The sequence below is a fragment of the Microcaecilia unicolor genome, chromosome 8 (assembly GCF_901765095.1).
Source record: "Microcaecilia unicolor chromosome 8, aMicUni1.1, whole genome shotgun sequence".
NCBI classification, from domain to species: domain Eukaryota; kingdom Metazoa; phylum Chordata; class Amphibia; order Gymnophiona; family Siphonopidae; genus Microcaecilia; species Microcaecilia unicolor.
In genome coordinates, this window is record NC_044038.1 from 175,289,312 (window position 1) to 175,313,893 (window position 24,582).

Below are 24,582 nucleotides of genomic sequence, written 5' to 3' on the forward strand. Positions count from 1 at the left end.
AAAAATTAATGCAAGGTATGGGCCCTTTAAGAGTCAGTTGCTGCCTGTCAGCTGCACCATAGGTGAATTCACCTTTCCCAATATAAATACTAATATAAATGCACATTGAACTACATTTCTGCCATCTGAAAGAAAATACATGCATTTATTTTATTTTACTGTAAAGATCTCATTTTCCAGCTTTAGGCTATGCGTACTAATTTTGCATCCAATTAAAATATCATCCAGAAAACTGCATTAGCTCGGCCAATACACTGGTTCATCAAAGAACAGCACATTTAAAACCACACTATATTATACCTATGTCTGTATCCATCTATATTTAAACAGAAGGTTTAATCCTCCCGTTTTAGTCATGATGCTAAACCTATCTGTGCCCCCAATGGGACCAAACAAGATGTTAACACTTCATATTGTTTAGCTTCTCAAACAACCAAAAGACCCTGAAAGGATCATCATCAGCTCATGGCTCAAACCTCATGTGTTCTACATAGTTTAAAAAGTGATTTTGGCTAGCTGTGTGTGGTAGGCCCTGGGTTCAATTCCTGGCCCAGATTATCTTCTCCTGGGTCAGTAGGAACTGGAAATGCTATGGAGGCACGGTTCACAGCAGAGAAAAGGAGGGGGGTCATCATTGAACAATGGTGGTATCTACTGATCTGATTTAAAACCTTCAACTTCAATGGCTTGGAATCCATTGAGACCTGATGGTATGAGGGTCATTCCATGTCAAGTGGTCTGGTGGTCCCTGCGCGACCATCATGGATTTCAATGCAATTTTCTGTGAACATTCATACATGTCCCCAATGAACATTGGTAAAGTTTTACATTCGCCGATGCAATACTTGCTGAGATATAGTAATCTGTTTGACCCCCATACTGCAGCCTACACGCAGGGATCACCAGACCACTTGACATGGAATGACACATGAGTGTTTCTGCAGGATGTTATTGAGCTTTCCTGTCAATTTTGTAGTCCTTTTCCTGTGTCTTTTTGAGAGTCCATAAACTGCCTTGACCTTTTGTAGATGTGGTGGATATCAAGGTTCAACAAACAATGAATGACGACTAGAATTCTAGAAGACAGTCCGGTGCGTGGTCCCAGGCCAACGATCTTCACTACAATGACTGGACTAAATCTGGTTGAGGGAAAAATACAGAGGGAACAAAAAACTCTAGGTTGTTGCCAATGAAGCTCATGGTGCCAGATGCCAGGCTAGGTTTCAGATAAGCTGGAAACCTAAAACAGAAGGAGGAAACCTGTCAACACTCTTGATACAAGACATAGCAAAAAATGAGCCTTAAGCATTGAAGGGTGCTACTGCCTCACACAAGCCGCAAAATGAAAATCTTTACTGAGCGAGTGGACAAGACTCAAGAAGTTAACAGAGGCCAGTGTGGTTATAAGGATCATGCAGATGGGAAAATCACAATTACAGTCCAATGTGATTCTTACAAATGTTCATTTGTGCTGCTCTCCTTAGTCCTTCACTGCTCTGTTTCACTGAGAGCACACAAGGGATGCGTGGAGGCACGGCATGATGGAGACGTGGAGACAAGAGTTGCTGTCAGCCATTTGCAAGCATGCTGCTCAATTAAAACCAAACATGTCTTCACTTCAGCAAGACCACATTAGGGGAAAAAAAAAAGATCTTCTCCCTTGTTCCACTCCTCTAAGTCAGTAAACAATCTGATCTCATACACTCTGCAAAGTCTGAACAGGAAAAATGTAAAGTCTACTGAAACCACCTGAGATACTGCTCCCTTTCTTGGTTTTGTTTCTTGGCAGATCTCGTTTCGGTTTGTGATAATAATGGAAAGCCATAAAACCTGAATCGCAAAGGAAAGTATTCATTTTAAAAGCAAAATGCCTCCTCTGTTACACAGTCCCTATACATGGGTTTCCCATTCTACTGAATGCACTTCTACACTTACCATTTAATGTGTCTAGCGGGAACCAGAAAAATCTCATACAAGCTACATACCACAAGATTACTATATTGAGTTATATTGTTAAATTTCATAATTAAAAGGTGGTAGGGCTTAACATAGAACACACTACAGGTTCTACTGCCATTCATCCTCAACCTTCTTTCTAATGAATTTCCAGTTGTTACAATACACATTTTTACTAAACCTTTAAAATTAATGCGGTTTACAAGGCAAGTGTTAAAATATGAAATTCACATATGTTTGCGGTGTGTGTACAAGAGATCAAATCCAAGCTGGTCTAAACCTTAAAAAGACACCTGGATCAAATCCTCTCAGAACTATCATGGTTGATTTATAGAGCAATAATTTGCCAGGATCTATCAGCTTGGTTTTGACTAAGAGGCTTTGGAAACAAAGGGGTCCTTTTACCAAGCTGCCGGAAAAAGGGCCCCTGCGCTAGCGGCAGGGGCTGTTTTTCCTGCTTACCAGGGCCCTTTTTACCTACGGGTAAAAAAGACCCCAGACACACATGGCCATGTGGTAAGAGAACTCATCACATTGCCATGCGATGGGGAGCCTTTACTGCCACCCACTGAGGCGGTGATAAGGGCTCTCGCGCGGTAAAGGGGTAGTACGCAGCGATACATGATTACCGCTGAGTTACTGTTGCGAAAGCCATTTCCGGGGGGGGGGGGGGGGGGGGTCTTTTTCCGGAAATGGTACGCATTGGGGGCTGGGGGTAGTCCAAGAAGAGCGAGTGGTAAGCCCGCATTGGGCTTACCGCCGCTCTGTAAAGGGGTCCCGAAGGAACCAATATAACTAAAATGTATTTATTTAATAAAATTTGCTATACCGCCTTTCAATACAAAAATATATCATAGTGGTTTACAACATAATACAATCACGGAAAAACAAAACCCCCCCACCATAAATGTACTATAGAAAGGAGTGGAGGAGTAGCCTAGTGGTTAGTGCAGTGGACTTTGATCCTGGGGAACTGAGTTCGATTCCCACTGCAGCTCCTTGTGACTCTGGGCAAGTCACTTAACCCTCCATTGCCCCTGGTACAAAATAAGTATCTGAATATATGTAAACCGCTTTGAATGCAGTTGCAAAAACTTCAGAAAGGCGGTATATCAAGTCCCATTTCCCTTAATGCACATCAACAGTGTTTCTAGTGTGTACACACTAGTTACATGCATTAACAGCTCTATCGATGTGTGTAAATTAGCTTGTTAGAATTTGAATGTGATGCTTATATGATAAAAACTATGTAAAATACCTCATTACCCATTAGAATGGCACAACAATAAGGTACAGTAATAATAAAAGAACATTAACTAAAAACCAATTTCTATACATTAAAATACTTCTGAAATAAAAGAGTCTAAATCGACTTCATAAAAAATATGTAATTTCCTATCAATCAAAGTTCCCTGCAACATTTCCAACACTCTTCACTCCCTCTGGGCAGCTCTAGTTAAGACTAGAAATTTTCTTCTTATCTTTAGTAGAGGAGTGTGGTAGCCGTGTTAGTCCACTCTTAAGGTTATCAATAGAAATCAAACAAAATAAAACATGGAAAAGAAAAGACGATTCAATTTACATAGACATCGCATGAACAATACTGGTGCCAGTAGGGTTCCCACACCTGTTGGTCAGCATTTTACAGGACCAGGACACTGTACCAGTGACTTCACAGTGAGAATCCTGAAAAGTAACTTTAAAACCATACAAGAACGCAAGACCTTTGAAGTCAGAATGATTGAATATTTTAACACCCAACAGAAAGGACTTAACAAGGATCTGGGGTTCCTAGCCCATTATAAACCATAAAGCTGTATGTCTCTGTTGATCACCCCACCCCTCACCTATCCACACCCATCCTGTTAGAATATCAATGATATGCTTTGATGTCCCCATGCATACCTCCAACCCACCCCCATCCTCCCACCCTGTCAGACTGTCATAGTAATGCTTGAATGTTTTCACTTATATACACTGTCAGCTAGCACATTTGCTTATTTCCGATCTGACGAAGAAGGGCAACCTTCGAAAGCTAATCAAGAAATGTATTAAGTTATGTCCAACTTCTTATCTTTGAAAGTACAAACCTTGACTCAGATTCCAGAGGTTCGATTTCCTGCCCATGATAGAAGGATTGTTGTCCTTGAAAGTAGTGTAGCTGAAATTAAAGTTCTCCTCAATGTTAATTTGATCACTGTATTGCAGATTGAAGGTACTGCAAAATCAGATGAGGCATCACCATCTAAACCTACTGAATTTCCCAAAGTTTCCTAGGAACTTAACAAGGAGAAATATTTTCTATCTCAGAAAAGACCATACCTCCAGTTAATAAGCACTATTTCTTGCCTGAGGGCACGAGAGAAGTTCCAATGCATGTAGAGCAGTATTGTTCCCAATTGACAATAGAGAGGTTTCAATATTCTATCATGTCCAGTCTACGTCTCTGGAGGAACAGCTTTAGAACCACACTCCTGGTCAAGCTCCGTGTTTGAGTGTGACCTGAATTCGGTTCTTAGACTCTACTTTTGAAAGACTTAATTCCTTATTTTATGGTAAAGACTCTGGATTTTTGCTGACTTGTCAAGGTTCACACAAGAGAAGAAAGTTTTTTGGTGATGTGTCCGGAGATCAATGCTTCAGAAGCCTTTTATGTATTTACATGTATCCTTGCAAATGAATGCTCAAGTGACAGAATGCTAATTGTGTATTCTTTAAACCAACTCAGCTGAGGGGTTTTCTTGATGCTGGGCTACCTGTGAGGGCTATTATAGAAAGGGTTCACACTATTATTTCTGGAGGGACCAAGGGGGTTGTAACAATCTAGCCATAGGTAATATCCGATAGTATCTCAGGTTGATCTGCTTGAATGGCTATTTTCCTTTATATTGCCGGGCAATTTCAGGACTCTTCCCCCACAGGTAGTGGGGATCAGATTGCTCGTTTCTTTTCTTCTTTGTCTTTTGAGTTTGTGTTATGGCTGGAATTTCTCTCTTTTTTGACATCAGTTGTTTTGATATATATTTGAAGATGTGCAATAAAAACATCTGGATTTGACTGGACTCAAAGGTATTAAGAGAGCCATATATGCATTATATTTATCTTCAGAAAGTGGCAACAGCTGGTTTCCGTTTCAACTCATTCTGTGTACAAAAAATTTCCAAAAGGAAAGAGAACACAGCCACTGAGATTCTGATACAGGCATCTGAAGAATTCATATATATACTTTTCTGCTCAAGTTTACTTGGGTAACAGTGCGATCTGCAAGACATTACCGAGAGGTGACACGTCACCTATCACCACATATGAGGAATTTATATAGCAAAAAAATCTTGTCTTCCTAACCTCAAGAAAATGATTGCACCGCTTCTTTTCAGCAGTAACTGTGCAATAAATTCAAAAACATGGCGGTGGAGTGAAATGCCCTCATTACAAAGGGTTCGAGTTCAGATTCAACTACAATGTTTGTATCACCACTATTGATAAAGCAGAGTAGTTGCTGAGTTGGTCTACTTGAATGAACGGAAGCAACATATCCTCACCAGTCAGTTGTGCCATGTCAGCTAAAATAAAATGAAATAAAGGGGCTGGTCCTAGGGTCGGGTAAGCTCAGGTCCTGGTCTGTCAGAGAGAATCTGGAGTGGTACCACTGGTTTGTTCTCAGGCCTGATGCAAAAGAAGCAGGGGCGTAGCCAGACCTCACGGTGGGAGGGGGCCAGAGACCAAGGTGTTGGGGGGGGGCACATTTTAGTCTGCCGCCCCGCTGTCGCCAACCGCATCCCATAGCAGCAAATACCTTTGCTGGAGGGGGTCCCTAACCCCCGCCAGCTGAAGCCTTCTCCAGTGCCAGTTTCTGGTGCCGCCACATTCCCTGCCCTCTCTTCCTCACGTCCTGCACGCTCTTTTAAGTGAAACTGAGCATGCTCACTTTCACTTAAAGGAACGTGCAAGATGTGAGGAGGAAGAGAGTGCAGGGCTGGCAACACAGCGGTGCCGGAGACCGGCGCTGAATAAGGCTTCAGCTGGCAGGGTTTGAGGACCCCCGCCTGCAAAACCAGGGGTCCGTATGAAATTTGGGGGGGGGGGGGGGGGGCTGGCCCCTGTGGCTCCATGTAGCTGCGCCACTGGAGAAGACGGCTACCACTGCAGTGACCTTGCCAACCATGGAGCAGCATCAAGGCACGCCTCAGAGGAGACTACACTGCAGTCCTTGGGCCACAGAAGTTTCCTTGTTGTTCGGCCATCCTGTCCAGGGTAGAGGAATATCCAAAAACTGAGGTCCAATAAAGTGATAATAAAGATGATTTAAAATGTAGCATAAAACTAACACCATAAGCTTAAATTTGACCATGCAGTTCTTTTTCTGTTATCTTACGAACATATGAATAGCCATACTGGGTCAGACCAATGGTTCATCTAGCCCAGTATCCTGCTTCCAACAATAGCCAATCCAGGTCACAAGTACTACTACTACTACTATTTAGCATTTCTATAGTGCTACAAGGCGTACGCAGCGCTGCACCTGGTAGAAACTTTCAAGCTCAAGCAAGAGGGAATACACTGTAAATACGTTACTTGCTAATAAACACTTCACAGACCAACGTCTAAGTTTCTATGCTGTAGATCACTCTGACTAACCCGATGGAAACAAATGACTCAATTTCTGTAGCTGTATTATGTAAATGTGCGTTTCTGAGGTTACCAGAAGCAAGGTGGCATTTCCTGAATGCCAGAATGACCAGCCTGAGAGATTCATTTTGAAGTAGTTAACTCTACTGCTTTGAACTCAGAAAAGGAAAGAAGGCATCAGATATTTAGGAGGCTGTAAACTGACAAGAACAAGGGTCTTTGTGCTTTCTATGGCTCCAGAAACTGGAGGTAGCTCAGTGGTTTAGTAATTACAGAGCTGATATTATTTATTTTATACTTTTTCAGCAAAGGCAGAATTAAAGAATTTTTCCTGCCCCCCTCTGACTTTGGCTTCCCAATTCTTACCTAGGTGTCCTAGGCAAAATGGGGCTTTATATTTTTAAATATTAAACTTTGTTTCGTGTATACATACCCAGAATGGGATAACTTCATAACAGATTTTTGTGCACTTCACATAGATCCCTATCTATTTTAAAAAGGCAACACAGGCTCTCAGAAGCAGCCACATTTCCCAGTTCTCGACTTCCTTATAATCAAAAGTTCTTCCAAAAGCCTACACTATCCCTCCTCTGCTTCAATTTGCGCCTATTATTTCTTGCTGCTTCTTAGAAAAAACAATCTGTGTCTTCACTGATAGTCTGACTCAGGAGAGTACACAGACAGAATGAATACCTCAATGACACGGCAGGTAGATTATAATAAAGAACATGAATCCATGCTTGCAAAAGTTTTAGTATTAGCACCAACAAAACCTTTTAAAACTAAGGATGCACTTTTGCTGGAAATAAAACCAAGTGATTTTCAACAAAATGTCCTCTATTGCTTCTATTAATTTTTAAAACAAAGCAAAACACAACTGAAAGAAGTTTTGTTCATTTTTATTCTGCCCAGACCAAAAAGACCAACTCCACCCCCTCTCCCCCTGCCACCTTTGGGGCCCTCTCTCCATCCAGCCCCATCTGTGGTCCTCTGTTAGTTCTGTAAGGCAAAAGAGTCACTGGCCTCGGCTCAGATGGTGCTATTTTGACATATGAAACTGGCAGGGTAAAAGTGACCGAGGATGGCTCCTGCCTTCTCCCTTTAGAGACTACAGATTGGGTAATATGCTGTGGAGGGAGGAAAAGGCCAAGGATGGGGGTGACGTTTTCGTCAATCTAGTGGTGTACGTTTTGTATTTCGTGAGCTCTGTTGATAGTACATCCTAAAATGAAAACCACCACCACCACCAGGAATCGTGAAAACCCAACCAATGAAACAACTTAAATGAAAGAAAAACAAAAAAACAAACAAAAACAAACAAACAAACACCAAAAGAGAGGGACATGTCATACCTTCTACTGCTCTTTTGAAGAACACTTTGCAGCTACCGCAAGTGAGGACACCGTAATGACAACCAGAGGCCTCATCTGAGCAAACAAGGCAGAGCTTGGGAGGTGGTCCCGTGGGTGCTGAAGAGGACGATGGGGAAGGACTTACATCAGGTCTCATTCCAGGGCTAAAAAAAGACAAAGAGAAGAGAAGAAAATGAATACAGCATAGAAAACAAAATTATACTATTTCACTCACGTATAACATTTTGGCTGTTCTCAACATGTGCTTGAAGTATCTGAATATCATTTATTGTTTATTATAAGTTTTGTAGTCTGTCACCTTGAAAGTGATCTCAGTGGTTTACAATTCTAAAACATATAAAAAGAAAAGAACTCCATAAAAGTATAGAACAGATCTAAGTAACTACACAAAAAGATTATACAGCACAATAAAGGAATATATTCAATATATATTTTACAAGTTATCTAACATACTACCTTTGCATCTGCCTCTCTAAACCTCAGAATGGTCAGATAGTCCAAATGCCTGAACAAAAAAGTAAGTTTTCAGTTGAGCTAAGGATTTAATAGAAATCAATTTGAATTGATTCCAGGGGTGGGCACAGACCAAAAGGAAGCCTAGCATGTTGGAACCTCTGTTCTACCATGCGATATAGATCTCAAACTCCATGATAGTATGCTAAGAAATGGGTCCAAATCAGAATAAGAGGCATGCAATTTCACCATTTGTGTTTCACACAAAGTAAGTGTACAAAGTTGAAAGCTGCACCATTAAGAATTAGTACATACTTCAGAATGCAATCCACCAACAACGTGCTCGTTGGAATCATTAGTCATCAAAATCCTAGAAGGCAAGATGACCCTAAGGGCCAAGAGTTTTGAAAAAAAAATAATCAAAGGAATCTACTGAAGGAAATAAGGCTTGGCAAACATCCCTTTTAGATGTTAAATCTTTTATTAAAGAAAAGAATTTCTGAGTTGAATTCAGAGCATACTCAATGATATTCTAATATAATTTTTTTTGCTTTGTTAATTTCCTTAATATTTACCTAGTTACTTACAATTCTGAGAATGTTAGACATCACGTTTTACGTCATTTTCACTCAGATGATCTGAATTCCTGCCTTAATATCTTAAGGCCACTTTGATACTATGGTTTAGACCAGTGGTTCTCAAACCTGATTCTGAAGGCACCCCAACCAGTCAGGGTTTTGGGTTATCCACAATGAATATTCATGAGAGACATTTGAATGCATTGCCTCCACTGCTTGCAAATATTCATTGTGGATATCCCAAAAACCTGACTGGCTGGGGTGCCTCCAGGATCAGGTTTGGGAAACACTGGTTTAGACTTATTACATATAAAGGTGAAAAGTGTCAAGCTCTGCACACAACGTACTCCTCCATGTATGTACCTGGTCCTCAAGTGACAAACTAAAAAAAAAAAGTTTCAGGAAATTTTTGACATAGTGGAGGAATCTGTTGTGGATCAATAGTGCCAAGACCTCTGGTAACGTACCAATGTGATGGAGCAAATGTTAACGTCAAGACACTTTACATGAAACCTTAAACAATACAGCCAAATGATCTGTCCATGAAAAAGGCAAGAAAAAGCAAAGTTCCTAAAGTCTGTTGGTAGATAGTTGGTAGGTGTTGGTTAGCAATACAAAGCTGAGTCAGAATGTTATAAGTTTGACTGACCTTTCAATTTAATATGTTTTGCAAGTTCTCAAAATACTTTGCCCTTAGGTTATGGGGTAGTCCACACAGAAGACCCGCTGCCAGTCGAGTTTCCAACACATCATTCATTTATAGAAATGAGGCTGGATGTTTACTGCCTAGTTTTAATAATCCACAAAAAGGGACATTTTTGTCAAGCTCTTCAATAAAAGTAAATGAACGCATGAGCCTCCCAAGCTCTATCCTAGGACCAGAATGAAATTAAACCCCTAGTCGCTTGCATTTTGCGAGGCTATCAGTTAATGCATTGCGGTTAAAAGTTCACAGGATTCCACCTGTTGAAGGAAATCAAATGAATTCAAGAAAAGCATCCAGTTACAATTACAAATCAAAATTTCCCAGTGACAAATGTGTCTGAAAATTTGACACTGGGTACTTGAAACTCAAGTCAACTGCTACCCTACAATGCTGCTTATTTGAGATATAGCCAGACAGAAGTATAGACATTACTGAAATGCTCTACTAAATGTCCCCTCATTGACCATTACAATGAGAAATTCAGCACAATGTCATCAACTTGTGTAACTAGGTTCTAGCATTTGGAATCAGTATGTCAAACTCTTGAGTGAGTGTAATAGAAAAAGTCGTTAAAATAAAATACAGAACATATAGTTTATGGGCAAAGAAAAAGTGCATACAAGTCAGCAGGGAAGAGGCACTTCTATATTCTAACATAAGTGTGGAATAAGAACTATCCTCACAGATCCAAAATTATGTACTCATCCCTATTTCTTGCTCTGTTTGTATTCTAAATAGCACTGCTTCCATCCTCTACTCTGAAATTTTATAACTATAATGTACTGAAATTACTCGCCATAAAAAGAGTCCCGTCCATTACACGTGCAAGACATGAACTCAAAGTTCTTGTTCACAGAGGACTTATACACCACAAAAATGAAACAAAATAATATTAGGTAGCAATAATAAAGAAAGAGAACACGCTTGACATAGCCGAAACATCTGGGATGCAAGTGTGCATGAAACAGAAACAATCTGGATGAAAAAAAAATGAAATTTAGCGCCATTTCTAGATGCAAACCAAAGCATCACTCTTAGCTCTGGTAGGAACCTTGATGGCAGCAGCAATATCTTATTATTCTATCGGGAGGCGATGAAGATTGGAAGGAAGATCTTATTCAAGGATAAAAATGAGCGCTAAGGTTTTCATGCAATGTATAGACAAGTTGGACTTGCGGTATAAGAATTTGTAAATAAATAAAAATAAAAAAGTTGATAATCAATGGCAAAAGAAAAAAAAAATGAACATACTACCGGTGCCTACACAACTTGAATACAATCACATCATTCAGAACAATGTCACTCCTTTATCACAAATAAAAACTCCCAAAACAAAGGACTGCTTATTCATCATGCACACCACTTGTACGTCGGTCACTTGCTTGTGATGACAAACCTGCCATCTGCATTAACAATCTCCAGACACTGATACTATATTCTCTTAACATACAGATATCTAGTTCCTATACCTTCTATCCCTCTTGTTTTTTCCTCTCGCCTGGAATCCACCAGACAGGCTGAGGGTATACACGCAGCAAATAGAAAATGCGGATTATACTATTCGGCACTCATTTGCTACTTCTTAGGAAATCTATTAAAGAACTAGAGTACCCATTTGTTTCTGAAGAATTCGTTTAATGCAGCATCCCTAAGCAAGCAGTTAAAAAAAAAAAAAGTACCATGACCAATTTGAGTCACGTCAATCGCACTATTCTAAGCTCTACTGGCTTCTAGTCACTGAGAGAATACACTTTAAGCTGGGCATCACTACTTTTAAAATTCTTAATGGGGAAATTCCTAACTAGAGGTTAAATCTAACATCTCTGTTACAAGAACCCTTCTCTAAATATAATACTCATAACTTGTTTCAATTTAAAATTCCAACGTTCAAGAAATGAAAGTCAGTTAAACATCTTACTTTGTCCATTCAGTATCCACCTCTAGTATCAACTCCCAATGCATTTGAGGTGTTGAATTCATTATCTCTCTCTTTTTTTTTTTAATAGAAAGCATTTAAAGGCCTTCTTATTCAATAAGGCAGGTTTATCCAATGGATAATTTAAAGTTCGATAGGCGTCTTGATCCAATGATCGTGATATGTTATTAACTTGCTTCAACTAACTGTAGCACCTAAACAGATTGGTCTAGTTTTCTGACTTTTATAATCTTTTCTTGAACTGTATAGGTGGGTATAAAACATAACTGATTTAACTGTTTATGCAGCTTTAATGGAGGTTAGCGGTGCACTCTCTATTTTCTTTAAAGGTACATTTCTTTTTCCACTCTGAAAAGAAACTGAAAACTAGATTTTAGAAATTCACTTTCCCAAGTTTTCTCTCGCTCTCTCCTCATCTGCCCTCTGAAAGATTTATTCACTCAAGTATGGGTGAACAGGACATGGCAGATGGTCACAACTGCAACATCCGTTGACTGTAAAGCTAGTTGCAAAACATCCTGCAATACAGCAGGTCTTCCAGCGAGATCTGTATATTTTTCTCAATTCCCATGTCTGTAGTGAAACCTGAGGTAGTGGATTCTGCTGCAATGGCTCTGAAATCTCAGACTTTGATGCAGTATTCTGCAAATGAGGAAAGTCATTTGCAATACTTAGGTCCAAGTTAACGTAAGACAAATATTTGCATGTTTTGAAAATTTTCCACAAATATATTATTTGCAGCAACTTTTTAGTAAGATTTACTTGATCATTACCCTGATATTCAGTTTTAGAAACTTGGGAAAATCCACTGCATAGTTATATATTTTATTTATTATCTGCAATGTATCCCGTATTTTCAATGTGGCTTACAAGAGTTTGAGTAGTTTGGTTACAGTTTGTATAGAGTCTTGAATCATTTCGTACTGATTAACAAAATGAAGTTAAACAATTGTCTAAGGTTCGACAATGTGGTTTACAGAAGTCTACGAAGTTTAGTTACAATTTGAATAGAATCTGGAATCATATTCTAGGATAAGCAGCTAAAATCTGTTTTACACTTTGGGATCTTGCCAGGTACTTGTAACCTGGATTGGCCACTGTTGGAAATGGGATACTGAGCTTGATGGACCTTCGGTCTGTCCCAGTATGGCAATGCTTATGTTCTTATTTTCTTTTGCATGTAAATGGTATAAGCTGCTATTTTAGAAGACGTTACTTACACGTGTACAAATCTGGCACACAGATTTGTTTCGAAAGGAGCTAAATGATTTGGTCGATATACAGAATGGTTTAAGCGGGCAGGACAGGCTACTGCTTGCTTAAATTACATTGAGTGGGTCCGGTTGCTGACATTCATGGGCACTTAACTGGAGTGTGCTGTTGACTATTGGCTTTGACTGCTGAGGTACTTCCTGGTTAGTGCCAGGGAGGTCCATGGGTGGAGTTGGGGAGGAGCTGGTAGTTATGCAGACACTGGTGGCATATTTAGTGTACTTTAGTATAGTGGGTTTTGTACAGTCCTATATTTGTCCATTTAGCTATGCAGTACCAGCACTGAATATTCAACCAACACCCTCATAACTTCTAGGTTGGTACCCAGATGATGGCCTGACATTGAATATCTGGGTTTAATTCTGCCCACGGTTGTCAGTGGCTTTCAAACGTTAACTGCCACGGACTGAATGTTGTGGGGTATGTGTTGAGAATCAAGGGGTTGATTCCCACTACAGCTCCTTGTGACTCTGGGCAAGTCACTTAACCCTTCGTTGCACCAGGTATAAAATAAGTACCTGTATATAAAACGTAAACCACTTGGATTGTAACTACAGAAAGGGGATATATCAAATCCCATCCCCCTCCCCTTCCTTATTTCCTATTTTGTAACAGAAACACAATATAGAAATCAAAACTCCCCTTTCCCCAGTGGATATGGGAGTAATACATTTGACTTGATCACAGTCATATTTGTAGAATTAACAAACCTGATTTGACTAATACAAAACTAACAAGTGTTTCAGGAAAGACTTTTAAAAATACATCATTGCTGATTTACTGATTACTGATTTACAAGAGCACTATATCCAGTGAGTGGTTTAAAATTACACATGACAAGTATTGATGCCATATCCCAAGGTAATGCCTTTAAGTTTTTTTAAAGTCAGCTTGTACACATCTGGGGGCATGGTGTCCATGGAGGAATGATGCCCAATTATGCTGCACAGGTACTGAATACAGCTATGTGACCTCAACTTATTAGGATCAAACAAACCCAGTGGAGGCTTTCAGGATCGCTCTACATGGAGTAAAACGTTACACAAGATGTGCGCAGTTGGCCTTGGGAGTAGCCTTCTCTAAAGTTCATGCCTCAATAGACTAGTTACTCTAGACGGGGCAGTCACCCTCTTCGTTGTTCTAATACAGGATGAATTCCAGGCCTCCCACAGTTTGGCACTCGAGTCATTTTGTCTTTTTAGCCACACCTGCAAAGACGTGCAGATATAAGTTGAGTTCTGGCACCCTGAGCAAGCAATCTATCTAGGCTTCATCTAATAAGAACAGCATTTACAGGATGAGGAGGGAAAACGTCTAATCTAGTCTAATATCTAGGCACATCCCGCCAAGACTAGTGTTAATAATGAGAGAATAAAGGATAAAATGACATTCCACCAGATGCTCTAGGTGATTTCTTCATAAGCGGAATATGAAGAAAATAAAAATCACTGTCGCAGCTAGTAAAGTCAGGCAAAGAGACATATTTCATCCTAATGACATTTGTTGCTAGCTTTCATTTCAATAATCCCATGCAGCAACCACAGGAAGAGCCCAGAAACTTTTGGCAGTGAAAGCAACACTGTAGAATGGTAAGAAGTAAATAACTGCAGAAGGGTGACTTCTAGTGTGCTTTGAAAGTCTAGACGAGTAATAGCTTCAGTTGTTCCATTGATGCTGTATATTGAGTAGTAAGCAGTAGGCACTGTAGGAAGGTGACTTTTACTGTGCTTCAGAAGTCTAACCAAGTATAGCTTGAGTTGTTGCACAGATGCTGGAGAGTTTTATGAAATGAAGATCCCTGAAACAGGCAGTAGTCAAAACATGCTGCTTTTTAGTTACAGCTTCCTCTCTTGGTGTCTTCCCATGGATTGATGGCCAACACTCGTCCCCAACAGTGGTGCAGCCATGAAAAAAAAAATGCAAATCAGTGCAAAGCTCAGCAGCATCAGCTCAGAAAAAAGGGCTAGCGGGACCTTCATGCATCGACCTTTGTATTATCGCATGGCTCATTTGCATGTGATTTTTTTTTGGAGCATCGGTCATTTTTTCATAATCGCTAACTTGTAACGTGGACCTTTACATTTTCGGTTCTTTAATGTTTCTTTCATGCATCCAGCAGTCTGTCTCTTGCTTTGATAATTGATGTACATAACTTTGCTACAGCACTGGTGTCTTTCAAGCTCTCATTTCACCAGCCTTTTTGAGGAAGGCTGCAAAACAGTTTAGTGTCAAAAAGTCTCAAATTCTGCTTGGCAACTCGCTCTGTTGTGCAGCTGTTCCTTTTTCCAGCAAACACATAAGGAACCAAAAAGTCTTGTTTGCTATACAGTTTCCCATAGCAAAAGTCACCTGTAATAATATGCAGAGATGACTTTTAGAGGACAAGATTCCAATTGGTTATGAATACGTTTTGCTGAAATGAGGGACCCCTCGGATGTATGCTCCATCAGTAAGGAGCAGAACAGCTAAAGAATTTCATGTGTCAGCTTGCCAAGAATACAGTAATAGAAGCCTGGAATGCTAAACGATCAACATTAGCATTTGCCAAAAATCTGGTTTTGCTAGTGGAGAAGCTTGTTCGGATTTGTATATGAAATCATGTAGTATTTTTGTGGCAGAAAGCCACATGCAAAACTGGAAAATTCACTACTTGCATTCAGATAGAACTCAACTTGTACTTTGGCCTCATTCCATTTTAATCCTGAATACATGCAATGTAAACCCCCCTCCCTTTTTCTTAGGGATTTCCCTTTGAAAAAAGGGTTCAGAGGAGGGAAAGCAAGTTGCTTCTGGAATGAAAAGCATATATATTAACTCTCCTTGGTGTTTGTCTGCCTTTGTTGTACTGTTGTCGTATTCATGTCTTTTGATTTAGCTCATACCTTTTTGAGTAGTGGCTGAAGGCGAGTTACACGCAGGTACACTAATTATTCCCCTGTCCCCGGAGGGCTCACGATTACACTAATGATTCCCCTTGTCCCTGGAGGGCTCACAATCTAAGCTTTGCACTTGAAGAAATGGAGGGTTAAGTGACTCGCCCAAGATCACAAGGAGCAGCAATGGGATTTGAATGGGGCTTCATTGGTAGCTATCCAGTGCTCTAACCACTAAGCTACACCTACTGTTTGAACCTCTTCCCCCCCGCCCCACACATATTTTCTTTGTAATACACTTTGTTTTTAGGAAGAGCAGTCAATGAAATATAATAAACTTTTCATCCAACCCACTCAATGCTTGGGAAAATGCATTTACCATTCCACTGGACGGTCTAAAGCTTTGAGACCATCTTGGGCCCACAGCTCCACAACTTCTCTCACCTCTACTGGCTCCTTACCTTTGAGTAAAAGAACCTGTTGTAACATAGTAAACGTCAGCAGATAAAGACCTGCATGGTCCATTCAGTCTGTCCAACAAGGTTCCACATTTTTCATGATTAAACACCAGCATCATATACAGGGCAGTTGGCAAATCGCTACCTTGCCAACCTCATACTGCTTTGAACCTTAAGAATATCTTTCCCTCTCCCACTAGCTAGCATCATTTATTCATTAATATCAACTTTATGAATGTGATATGATATACACTTAATCTCTCTCTCTCTGCTAATTTTGGGGCACAGACAGTAGAAGTCTGCCGGGGACCAGTCCTACATCCCAACTACTGGAGTTCCTTGTCAAAATTCACTCAAGCCTTCATCAAGATATGCTATTGCCATTTACAGAACCCAGGTTGTAGAAGTCTGTCTTGGTCCATCTGCCAACCCGCTGTCCCTGAGCTTTGTATGTTTTTGTTTGTACATATACAAAAGGACAGATGGACAGACCTTCAACAGGCACTATTGCCAATTGTGAATAGTGGACAATCAAAACTTCGATTTCAGCCGAAACTTAATCTGTGGCTCAAATTTGCCACTCAGTTTTGGCTTTTTAACATATTTATAACTGATCTACAGATAGGAATAACTAGTGAGGTAATAAAATTTGCTGACGACACAAAGTTATTTAAAGTTGTTAAATCACAAGAGTATTGTGAAAAATTGCAAGAGGACCTTACGAGACTGGGAATCCAAATGGCAGATAATGTCTAATGTGAACAAGTGCAAAGTGATGCATGTGGGAAACAGGAACCTGAACTATAGCTACGTGATGCAAGGTTCCCCATAAGGAGTCGCCAATTAGGAAAAGGATCTAGGTGTCATTGATGATGATACGTTGAAACCCTCTGCTTAGTGTGTAGTGTGGCTGCTAAGAAAGTAAATAGAATGTTAGGTATTATTAGGAAAGGACTGGAAAACAGAAATGAGAATGTTATAATGCCTTTATATCACTCCATGGTGTGACCACACCTCGAGTACTGTGTGCAATTCTGGTCACCGCATCTCAAAAAACATATAGTGGAAATAGAAAAGAATTAGAAAAGGTACAGAGAAAGGTGACAAAAATGATAAAGGGATGTGAAAACTTCCCTATAAGGAAAGGCTAAAGTGGCTAGGGTTGTTCAGCTTGAAGAAAAGACGTCTGAGGGGAGATATAATAGAGGTTTATAAAATAATGAGTGGAGTGGAACAGGTAGAAGTGAATTGCTTGTTTACCCTTTCCAAAAATACTAGGACTATGGGACACGCAATGAAGCTACAAAGTAGTAATTTTAAAACAAATTGGAGAAAATATTTCTTCACACAATGTGTAATTAAACTCTGGAATTCGTTGACAGAGAATGTTGTAAAAGCAGTTAGCTTAGCGAGGTTTAAAAAAAGATTTGAACAACTTCCTAACAGAAAAGTCCATAAACCATTATTAACATGGCCTTGGGGAAACTTCAATGCTTATTTATAGGATAAGTACCATAAAATTACTTGTACTGTTTTGGGATCTTGCCAGGCACTTGTGACCTGGGTTGGCCACTGTTGGATACAGGGCTTAATGGACCTTCGGTCTGTCCCAGTAGCTTATGTTCTTATGAAGGCAAAACGGCAGCCTGGCCCACTCCCTGCTTGAAACAAGCCGCCACTCTTTCTCCCCGGGCACTGAACATCCCCCCCCCCACCCCCCCACAGAGCGAGCCCTCTTACCTCCCCCAAACCTATCATCCCCATGGTGGTCTTAGTGGGTAGTGGGGGCAGGACTGATGCTCACACTCCTGTGTGTGTCTTTTACGCTGCCAAAATAGCTGCTGCGGGGCTCACAACAGCTATTTGGAGACTGGAACTGGCACGGGGGAGGGGGGAGGAGATTGCGGCAGCCATTTTGAAACTGGAGCTGGAATGGGGGAGGGGGATTGTTCTGTGTGTGGGGAGAGAAAGAGAAGGAGATGGGACTGCCATTTTCAGCTGAAATCGAAACTAGGCTAAACATAAATTTCAGGCCAGTTTATGAATAGCCATACTGGGTCAGACTGATGGTCTATCTAGCCCAGTATCCTACTTCCAACAGTGGCTAATCTAAGTCACAAGTACTTAGCAGAATTCCAAATCCCAAAGAGTAGCAAGATTCCATGCTACTGATCTCAGGGCAAGCAGCGGCCTCCCCTATGTCTCTCTCAACAGCAGACTATGGACTTTTCCTCCAGAAACTTGTCCAAACCTTTTTTTAAACCCAGATATGCTAACCGCTGTAACCACATTCTCTGGCAACAATAGTTTAAAAACACTTGATATACCCGCCCTATTTTCAGACAAGTCAGAGTGGTTTACAGATTCTTAAAATAAAGAAAATCAGAATAGAACAATTAAAATAGGAAAGTGACAGACAACACATTCACCCCAACAAGCCAGCTAAAACAAAATAGTACAAAATATATTATCAACGTTCTTCCTTGCAAGTCACCTGATCAGGAGACAATCTCGCTCAACCCAAAATAAACTTTGCAAAAAAAAAAAAAAAAAAAAGATTTCAATCCAACTTTAAACAGAGTATAAGACTGCTCCTCCTCAATATTTTGTGGGAGTTGATTCCACAAATAGAGCAAACAAAAAAACACCCCATCCTCTCTCGTCGAGGAAAGTTGCGCCTCAGCCAGGGAAGGAAGGGCTAATAATCCCTGTTCCTGGGACCTAAGAATCCTAGATGGTACATGAGGAAGCAACAGATTAGCCAATACACAACACCGTGTGTACCATAGTTAATACTTTATACACGGACCTAAACTCCTATTTGTTTTAAAAGTATTACCATGTAACTTCACCGAGTATCCCGTAGTCTTTGTACTTTTTCGAAGAGCAAAAAAAAGTTGATTCATTTTTAATCCATTCTACACCACTCAGGATTTTGTAGACCTCAGTCATATCTCCCCCTCAGCTGTCTCTTTCCAAGCAGAAGAGCCCTAACCTCTTTAACCTTTCCTCATACGGGGAGGACTTCCATCCCCTTTATCACTTTGGTTGCCCTTTTTTTGAATCTTTTCTAATTCTGCAATATCATTTTTGAGATACGGCGACCAGGATTGAACATGATACTTGAGGTGAGGTCGCACCATGGAGCGGTACAGTGGCATTATAGTATTCTCGGTCTTATTTACCGTCTCTTTCCTAATTATTCCTAGCATTGAAGTCAAAACCAAAATTCAGTTGGCCTCTAATTGTGACACATGTCCATGAATAGATGCCAGGTTAAGCTATATTGCTGATCCACATAAACTACAATGGTGTGCTAATCTTGTGCAAGAGTCTGATGGATGAAATAAGATTTACATTAAACAATGAGCAATGCGTACTAAACCAATTATATTTCCCAGATTGCTCATTTATCCTGGCGTTAGAAAAAAAATTACCAATTATTTATTTGATATCCTGCTAAGAAGCAATACATTTGAAAATGAAATAGGATAAAAGGAAACAAAATGAGTTACCCTGGAGCAGCATCTAGTAACATTTATGTTAATACAAAAATCAGTTTTTTTTCTTTTATTACATTCACAATTGAAATACAGCCGTAGAATATAAATAGAAGTAATGCTCTATGAAGTAAAGTCTAATTTAAGTAGACCCAAAGTAGTAATTACTACCTTACACAAAGATTAATGCAATTAGCCAAAGCTAGTAAAGATGATTTCTGGATTAGACATATCTGGGAAGAGTTTCCCTGTGAAAAACCAGCCTGTGGGCCCCAAGGCTGGTATAAAAATTTCCACCAGATTATCCTTCCCTTCAGGACAAACGTTTTTATGATCAGAAGTTCAAAAGCAGGTACTGAAAACAAAGGAAGGAACTGAAGTGGTAGAAATAGTTACTTTACGGCCTTAGAATACAAGGATGGAACCAATTCCGTAGTGCTAGTTTCTCAGTTTTCAAACGCTACAGGCAATGGCATAGCCAAGGGTGGGCTCAGGCCCACCCAGTAGCAGCACATGTATGATGTGGCTGGCAGGGATCCCCATGTCCCATCAGCCAAAAACTCCCAACAACTGTCCCTCCTGCATAACATGTAAATAGCAGATCTTCACCTGTAGCGAGCAGCAACTGATACATACTGCTCGCGCTGGCCCCACAGCCTTCCCTCTGATGTATTTCCGCCTATGCGGAAACAGGAAGTTGCATCAGAGGGAAGGTTGTGGGGCCAATATGAACAGTGTGTATCTGTTGCTGCTCACTGCTAGTGAAAATCTGCTATTTAAAAAGTATGTGGGGAGGGGGGATGTCTGGGAGACCATGTGGCATGCAGGCAAGAGAGGGAGAGACCAAATCACTTGTGGGACAAGGCGGAGTTCTTCTGCCCACCCGCCTTGGGCCCAGGCCCACCCAAAATTGGGTGTCTGGCTATGCCCCTGGCTACAGAGGTCAGGTAAGACAGACCACATAGCGGTTATAGGTAAAGGCAAATAATTATTGGGCAAGGGGTCCTGTTTAATTCACAGGCAGGAAGAAAAGAAACTTAAGCAAAATCCTTGAATGCGATAATCTCCTCAGATGGCCTCTCCTGTAGGGCCACAGCATACATTCCTGTCTTATCTCTGGCCTGGCTCTCCAGCTACCAGTGCAGTTTCTATCAAGTACTCGTGCACTAATTGTTGGAGGTATGCCCAGCATTTATTTTATTTATTTACGTTACTTATAGCCTGCTTATCGACTAAGCAAGTAACAGCAACAAAATACACAAAATAAAAAACAAAACATATACAACAGTATAATAGACTGAATTTTAACTCTCCACCCCACGTACTTCATCAAGCGTAAGTGCTTGCACAAATGTGTTTTTAACTGTCTGTCTCTTAAATTCATACACTGACGACAAAAAATGCAAGAGCGCCAGGTAATTTAACTGAACAGACTAGTGCTAAAGAAGGCAGCACCAATTGCCATGTCCCCACTGGCCTGAACAAGCGGGTTGAGTCATAAAGTTGCAGGACTTTGCTTAAATACCATTCAAGGCCTTAAAAGTAAGCACTGACAATTTAAATTGTGTCCCAAACCGCACTGGGAGCCAATGTAAAGCTTTCATGTAACAAGTGATACAATCAGCTCTTCTTAAAACTACAATCAGTGGCACTGCAGAATTGCTATATCACCTGTACAGCCTTGCTACATGATTGAGACAAACCCAGATATAAACTGTTACAATAGGTCCAATTTAGCTAGAACAAGACTTTGAATGACAATGTGAAAATCAGAGCTAGGTATCATAGGCTTGGTCTTAGACAAAATGTGTAACTGATAGAAACAAGTTTGAACACCTTAGCCCCCCTGTGCTTTAAGATTAAGTTGTGCATCGTTCCTTGGAACTTATTGCATGGACGAGTGCATTAGTGTAGCAGGGCTACACTTACCACCTCCTATTGAGGAGGCGCTAAGCGAAGCATGGAAGTTAGCGCGCATTAATTACCGTACGCTCAATGCATTATGCAGCCCATGCCCATTCTCCACCCCCTAACACAATATACAGTTAACATGTAAAACAGCATGCTTATTTATTAGGATTTATTTACCGCCTTTTTGAAGGAATTCACTCAAGGCGGTGTACAGTAAGAATAGATCAAACATGAGCAATAGAAAATTAGAGCAGTAAAAATATTCGAACAATACTACAAAGTATGGCATGGTATACTATTTGCAATGACAACTCAATATGTACTAGAACATTATAACTGGTAGTGAAGGGTAAGGCAAAGTTGTAACATATAGATGAGTAAGAAAGTAGGAAGAATTAGAAAGTAAGGTGATTGATCTGAAGAAAGCCGGAGCCATTCCTTGTGTGTGAGAGTGAGACTAACGAGTTAGTTACAGTAAAGGCCAGGTTGAAAAGCCAAACTTTCACCTGCTTCCTGAAGTAGAGATAGTCTTGTGTTAAGCGCAGCCTTTCAAGGAATGTATTCCAGAGTGTGGGTGCTACTCCGGAGAAGGCTTGCTTGCGGGTATCACATCGTGTAATGTCTTTTGGAGAGGGTGTAGTTAGTGAAAGTCCTTGGGGGGACCTTAGTGTCCTTGGCGGTGTGTGGAGGATCATCCTATTCTTCAGATACTCGGGGCCATTTCCTTTCAGGGCCTTGAAGATCAGACAGAGTTTTAAATTTCGCCCTGTATTGTACTGGTAGCCAATGAAGTTTTTGCAAAAAATGGTGTGATGTGGTCACGTCGCTTGCAACCTTCTATGACTCTTGCTGCTGCAATCTGAATCAACTGGAGCTGGTGCAGGCCCTTTGGCCTGTCATGTCACTGTGGTAGCTGTTAGCATGTCCTAATTTCCACTTTAGTAAAAGACCTCCTAAGCTACATGTACTGTGATTTTTAATATGCAGTGTTAATACAAAAAGTCTGATCAAAAGCAGACTTTTTTTTTTTTTTTTAGAGACTCAGTAGGACTGTTTGTTGTCTTTTCATACAGCAGGGGTGGAGGACCTGAACTTTGTGTAAAAATTTCAGAATGAGCCATGAACAACAGTTTCTCAAAGCAGAGTACATCCATTAGCAAATATAACAGCCAGGAGCTGGGGATAAAACATTTCAATGCCTATTTCCTATATAGGATCAGGATGCCAAACATTCCATCTTATATAGCGGGTTTAAATTTTTTATTAATTTCACTTTCCTATACTACCTTTCTTTGCTCCTGGGCACACCACACCCATTAACTGCCTTCCTGTCCCTTCCTAAAAGCCTGAATACAGAAGACTGTCAGCAGCATATGGCTGTATCCCCAGCAGATTACGAGAACCAATCTACTTCCCACCTTCCTGTCCAGAATATTCAATGAAAAGAGCTCTGCCTCAAAGAGAAATATTAACCAGAGAAGTCTAGCAACACGCAGACCAGGCCATGTCCAGAATCTGTTTTGATAGAATGCAGTAGAACAGGAGTCTTGCAGAATTTTCCAGGAATTAACTCTGGCCACCGTGCTCAAAACTCCAGCTCTGTTCTGAACAGCAAAAATACCGCCCAATCAACGTGTCTGAAGTACTCCCTAATGCTCAACGCTAATGAGATGCAAATATAGGTGCGCTGAAAATGTTTCGCATTAGGAAGAAACGCAGGAGGATTGAGCCTGGCGCATGTACTCAACAGTTGTGCACCAAGCACAGCTCTTGAGCCCATGTTCAAACAGGGAGGAGGAGCCTCCTTGGAGGAGTGGGGGGGGGGGGGTGCAGCAGGGAGGAGAGGGTTTGTATGATTGAAGTGGATGAAGAGGTAAAGAGAAAAGGTTAGCTGGTGTAAGGAACTGCTCCTGCAGCTACTGCTGGCACTGCCTGGCCAGATTTCTGCCCTAACCACCCTTCATCCTTTTTCTGCTAATTGCTTGGCTCTCCTCCCTGCTCTCTTCCTTTTTCTTGTTAATTGATTGGTTTCTCTTCTCTTGCTAATTGCGCGGCTCCTCGGGTAGCTGAAAGGTAAGGAATATAGCACATTCTCCAGTGTGGGGTCCAAGTCATCTGCCCAGACACCCTAATGCCAGGTGCGAGCTAGCATAGGATTTGCAGTGGGAGGAGCGCCCTTCTTTGGCCCGCTGCGCATTCGGGAGGAATAGCAAATGAGCTTATCAGCATGCGTCTGCATGCTCATTGAACTATTTCATTTGCTTTCATGCTCCGGGCTTCCGAGCATCCTGTGCTGGTGAACATGGATGCCAGTCAGGTGCTAATGCCCTCTTATCACCCGTGTTTTGAGCATTGGGGCCTCTGTGTACTCCTTTGAATACCAGTACAAGAAGCATAGAGGGGGAAGCCTCAAACATACAGTATTGAGGAAACAGCATCCCGGGTCCCAAGAAAACCTCTAGTAATCCAGGCAAAAGCCATAGAAAAAACAGCCCCTTCGGTTTTAGCAATGTCGACTTCAAAAGCTACAAAAACCATTTGTCAAGTTTTTGGAGAGAGGTGGCGGATGGCCATATTGTGCCAAATGCATGGTTAAGAAAGGGTTTTCAATGTTCGTATCTTTTTCTTGAACATAGCTGGGATTCCACCTCTCGGGTTTGTACATCTGAACCGCTTTTTCCATGCAAGCATATATTCTGTGACCATTTGCCTATATGCTTATCGTAGGGTTCTTGCCTTTGCAACTGTAAATAAATGTTGGTGGTTTAAACTGCTGCTACTATATATGCTGCAATGGCTTACCTTTTACAAAATTGGATTAATACTGCATGTTGATACTCCATGTAACATAGACAGAGTGGCTTACCTCCATTGTTTTTTTAAAGTTTTTGCTTTCAATTGTTTAATTTTAATTTTTATGTATTTGTTATGCAGTGT

The 24,582-nt window shown here is 40.8% G+C and overlaps 1 protein-coding gene across 1 annotated transcript in view; it reads right to left on the reverse strand.

The window, feature by feature from the left end:
- NR3C1 (nuclear receptor subfamily 3 group C member 1) overlaps positions 1-24,582 on the reverse strand; it is a 168,716-nt gene that overhangs the window by 38,848 nt on the left and 105,286 nt on the right. Inside the window, 1 exon segment of the mRNA XM_030213244.1 lies at positions 7,938-8,101. Within this exon segment, the coding sequence (XP_030069104.1) occupies positions 7,938-8,101 (164 nt within the window).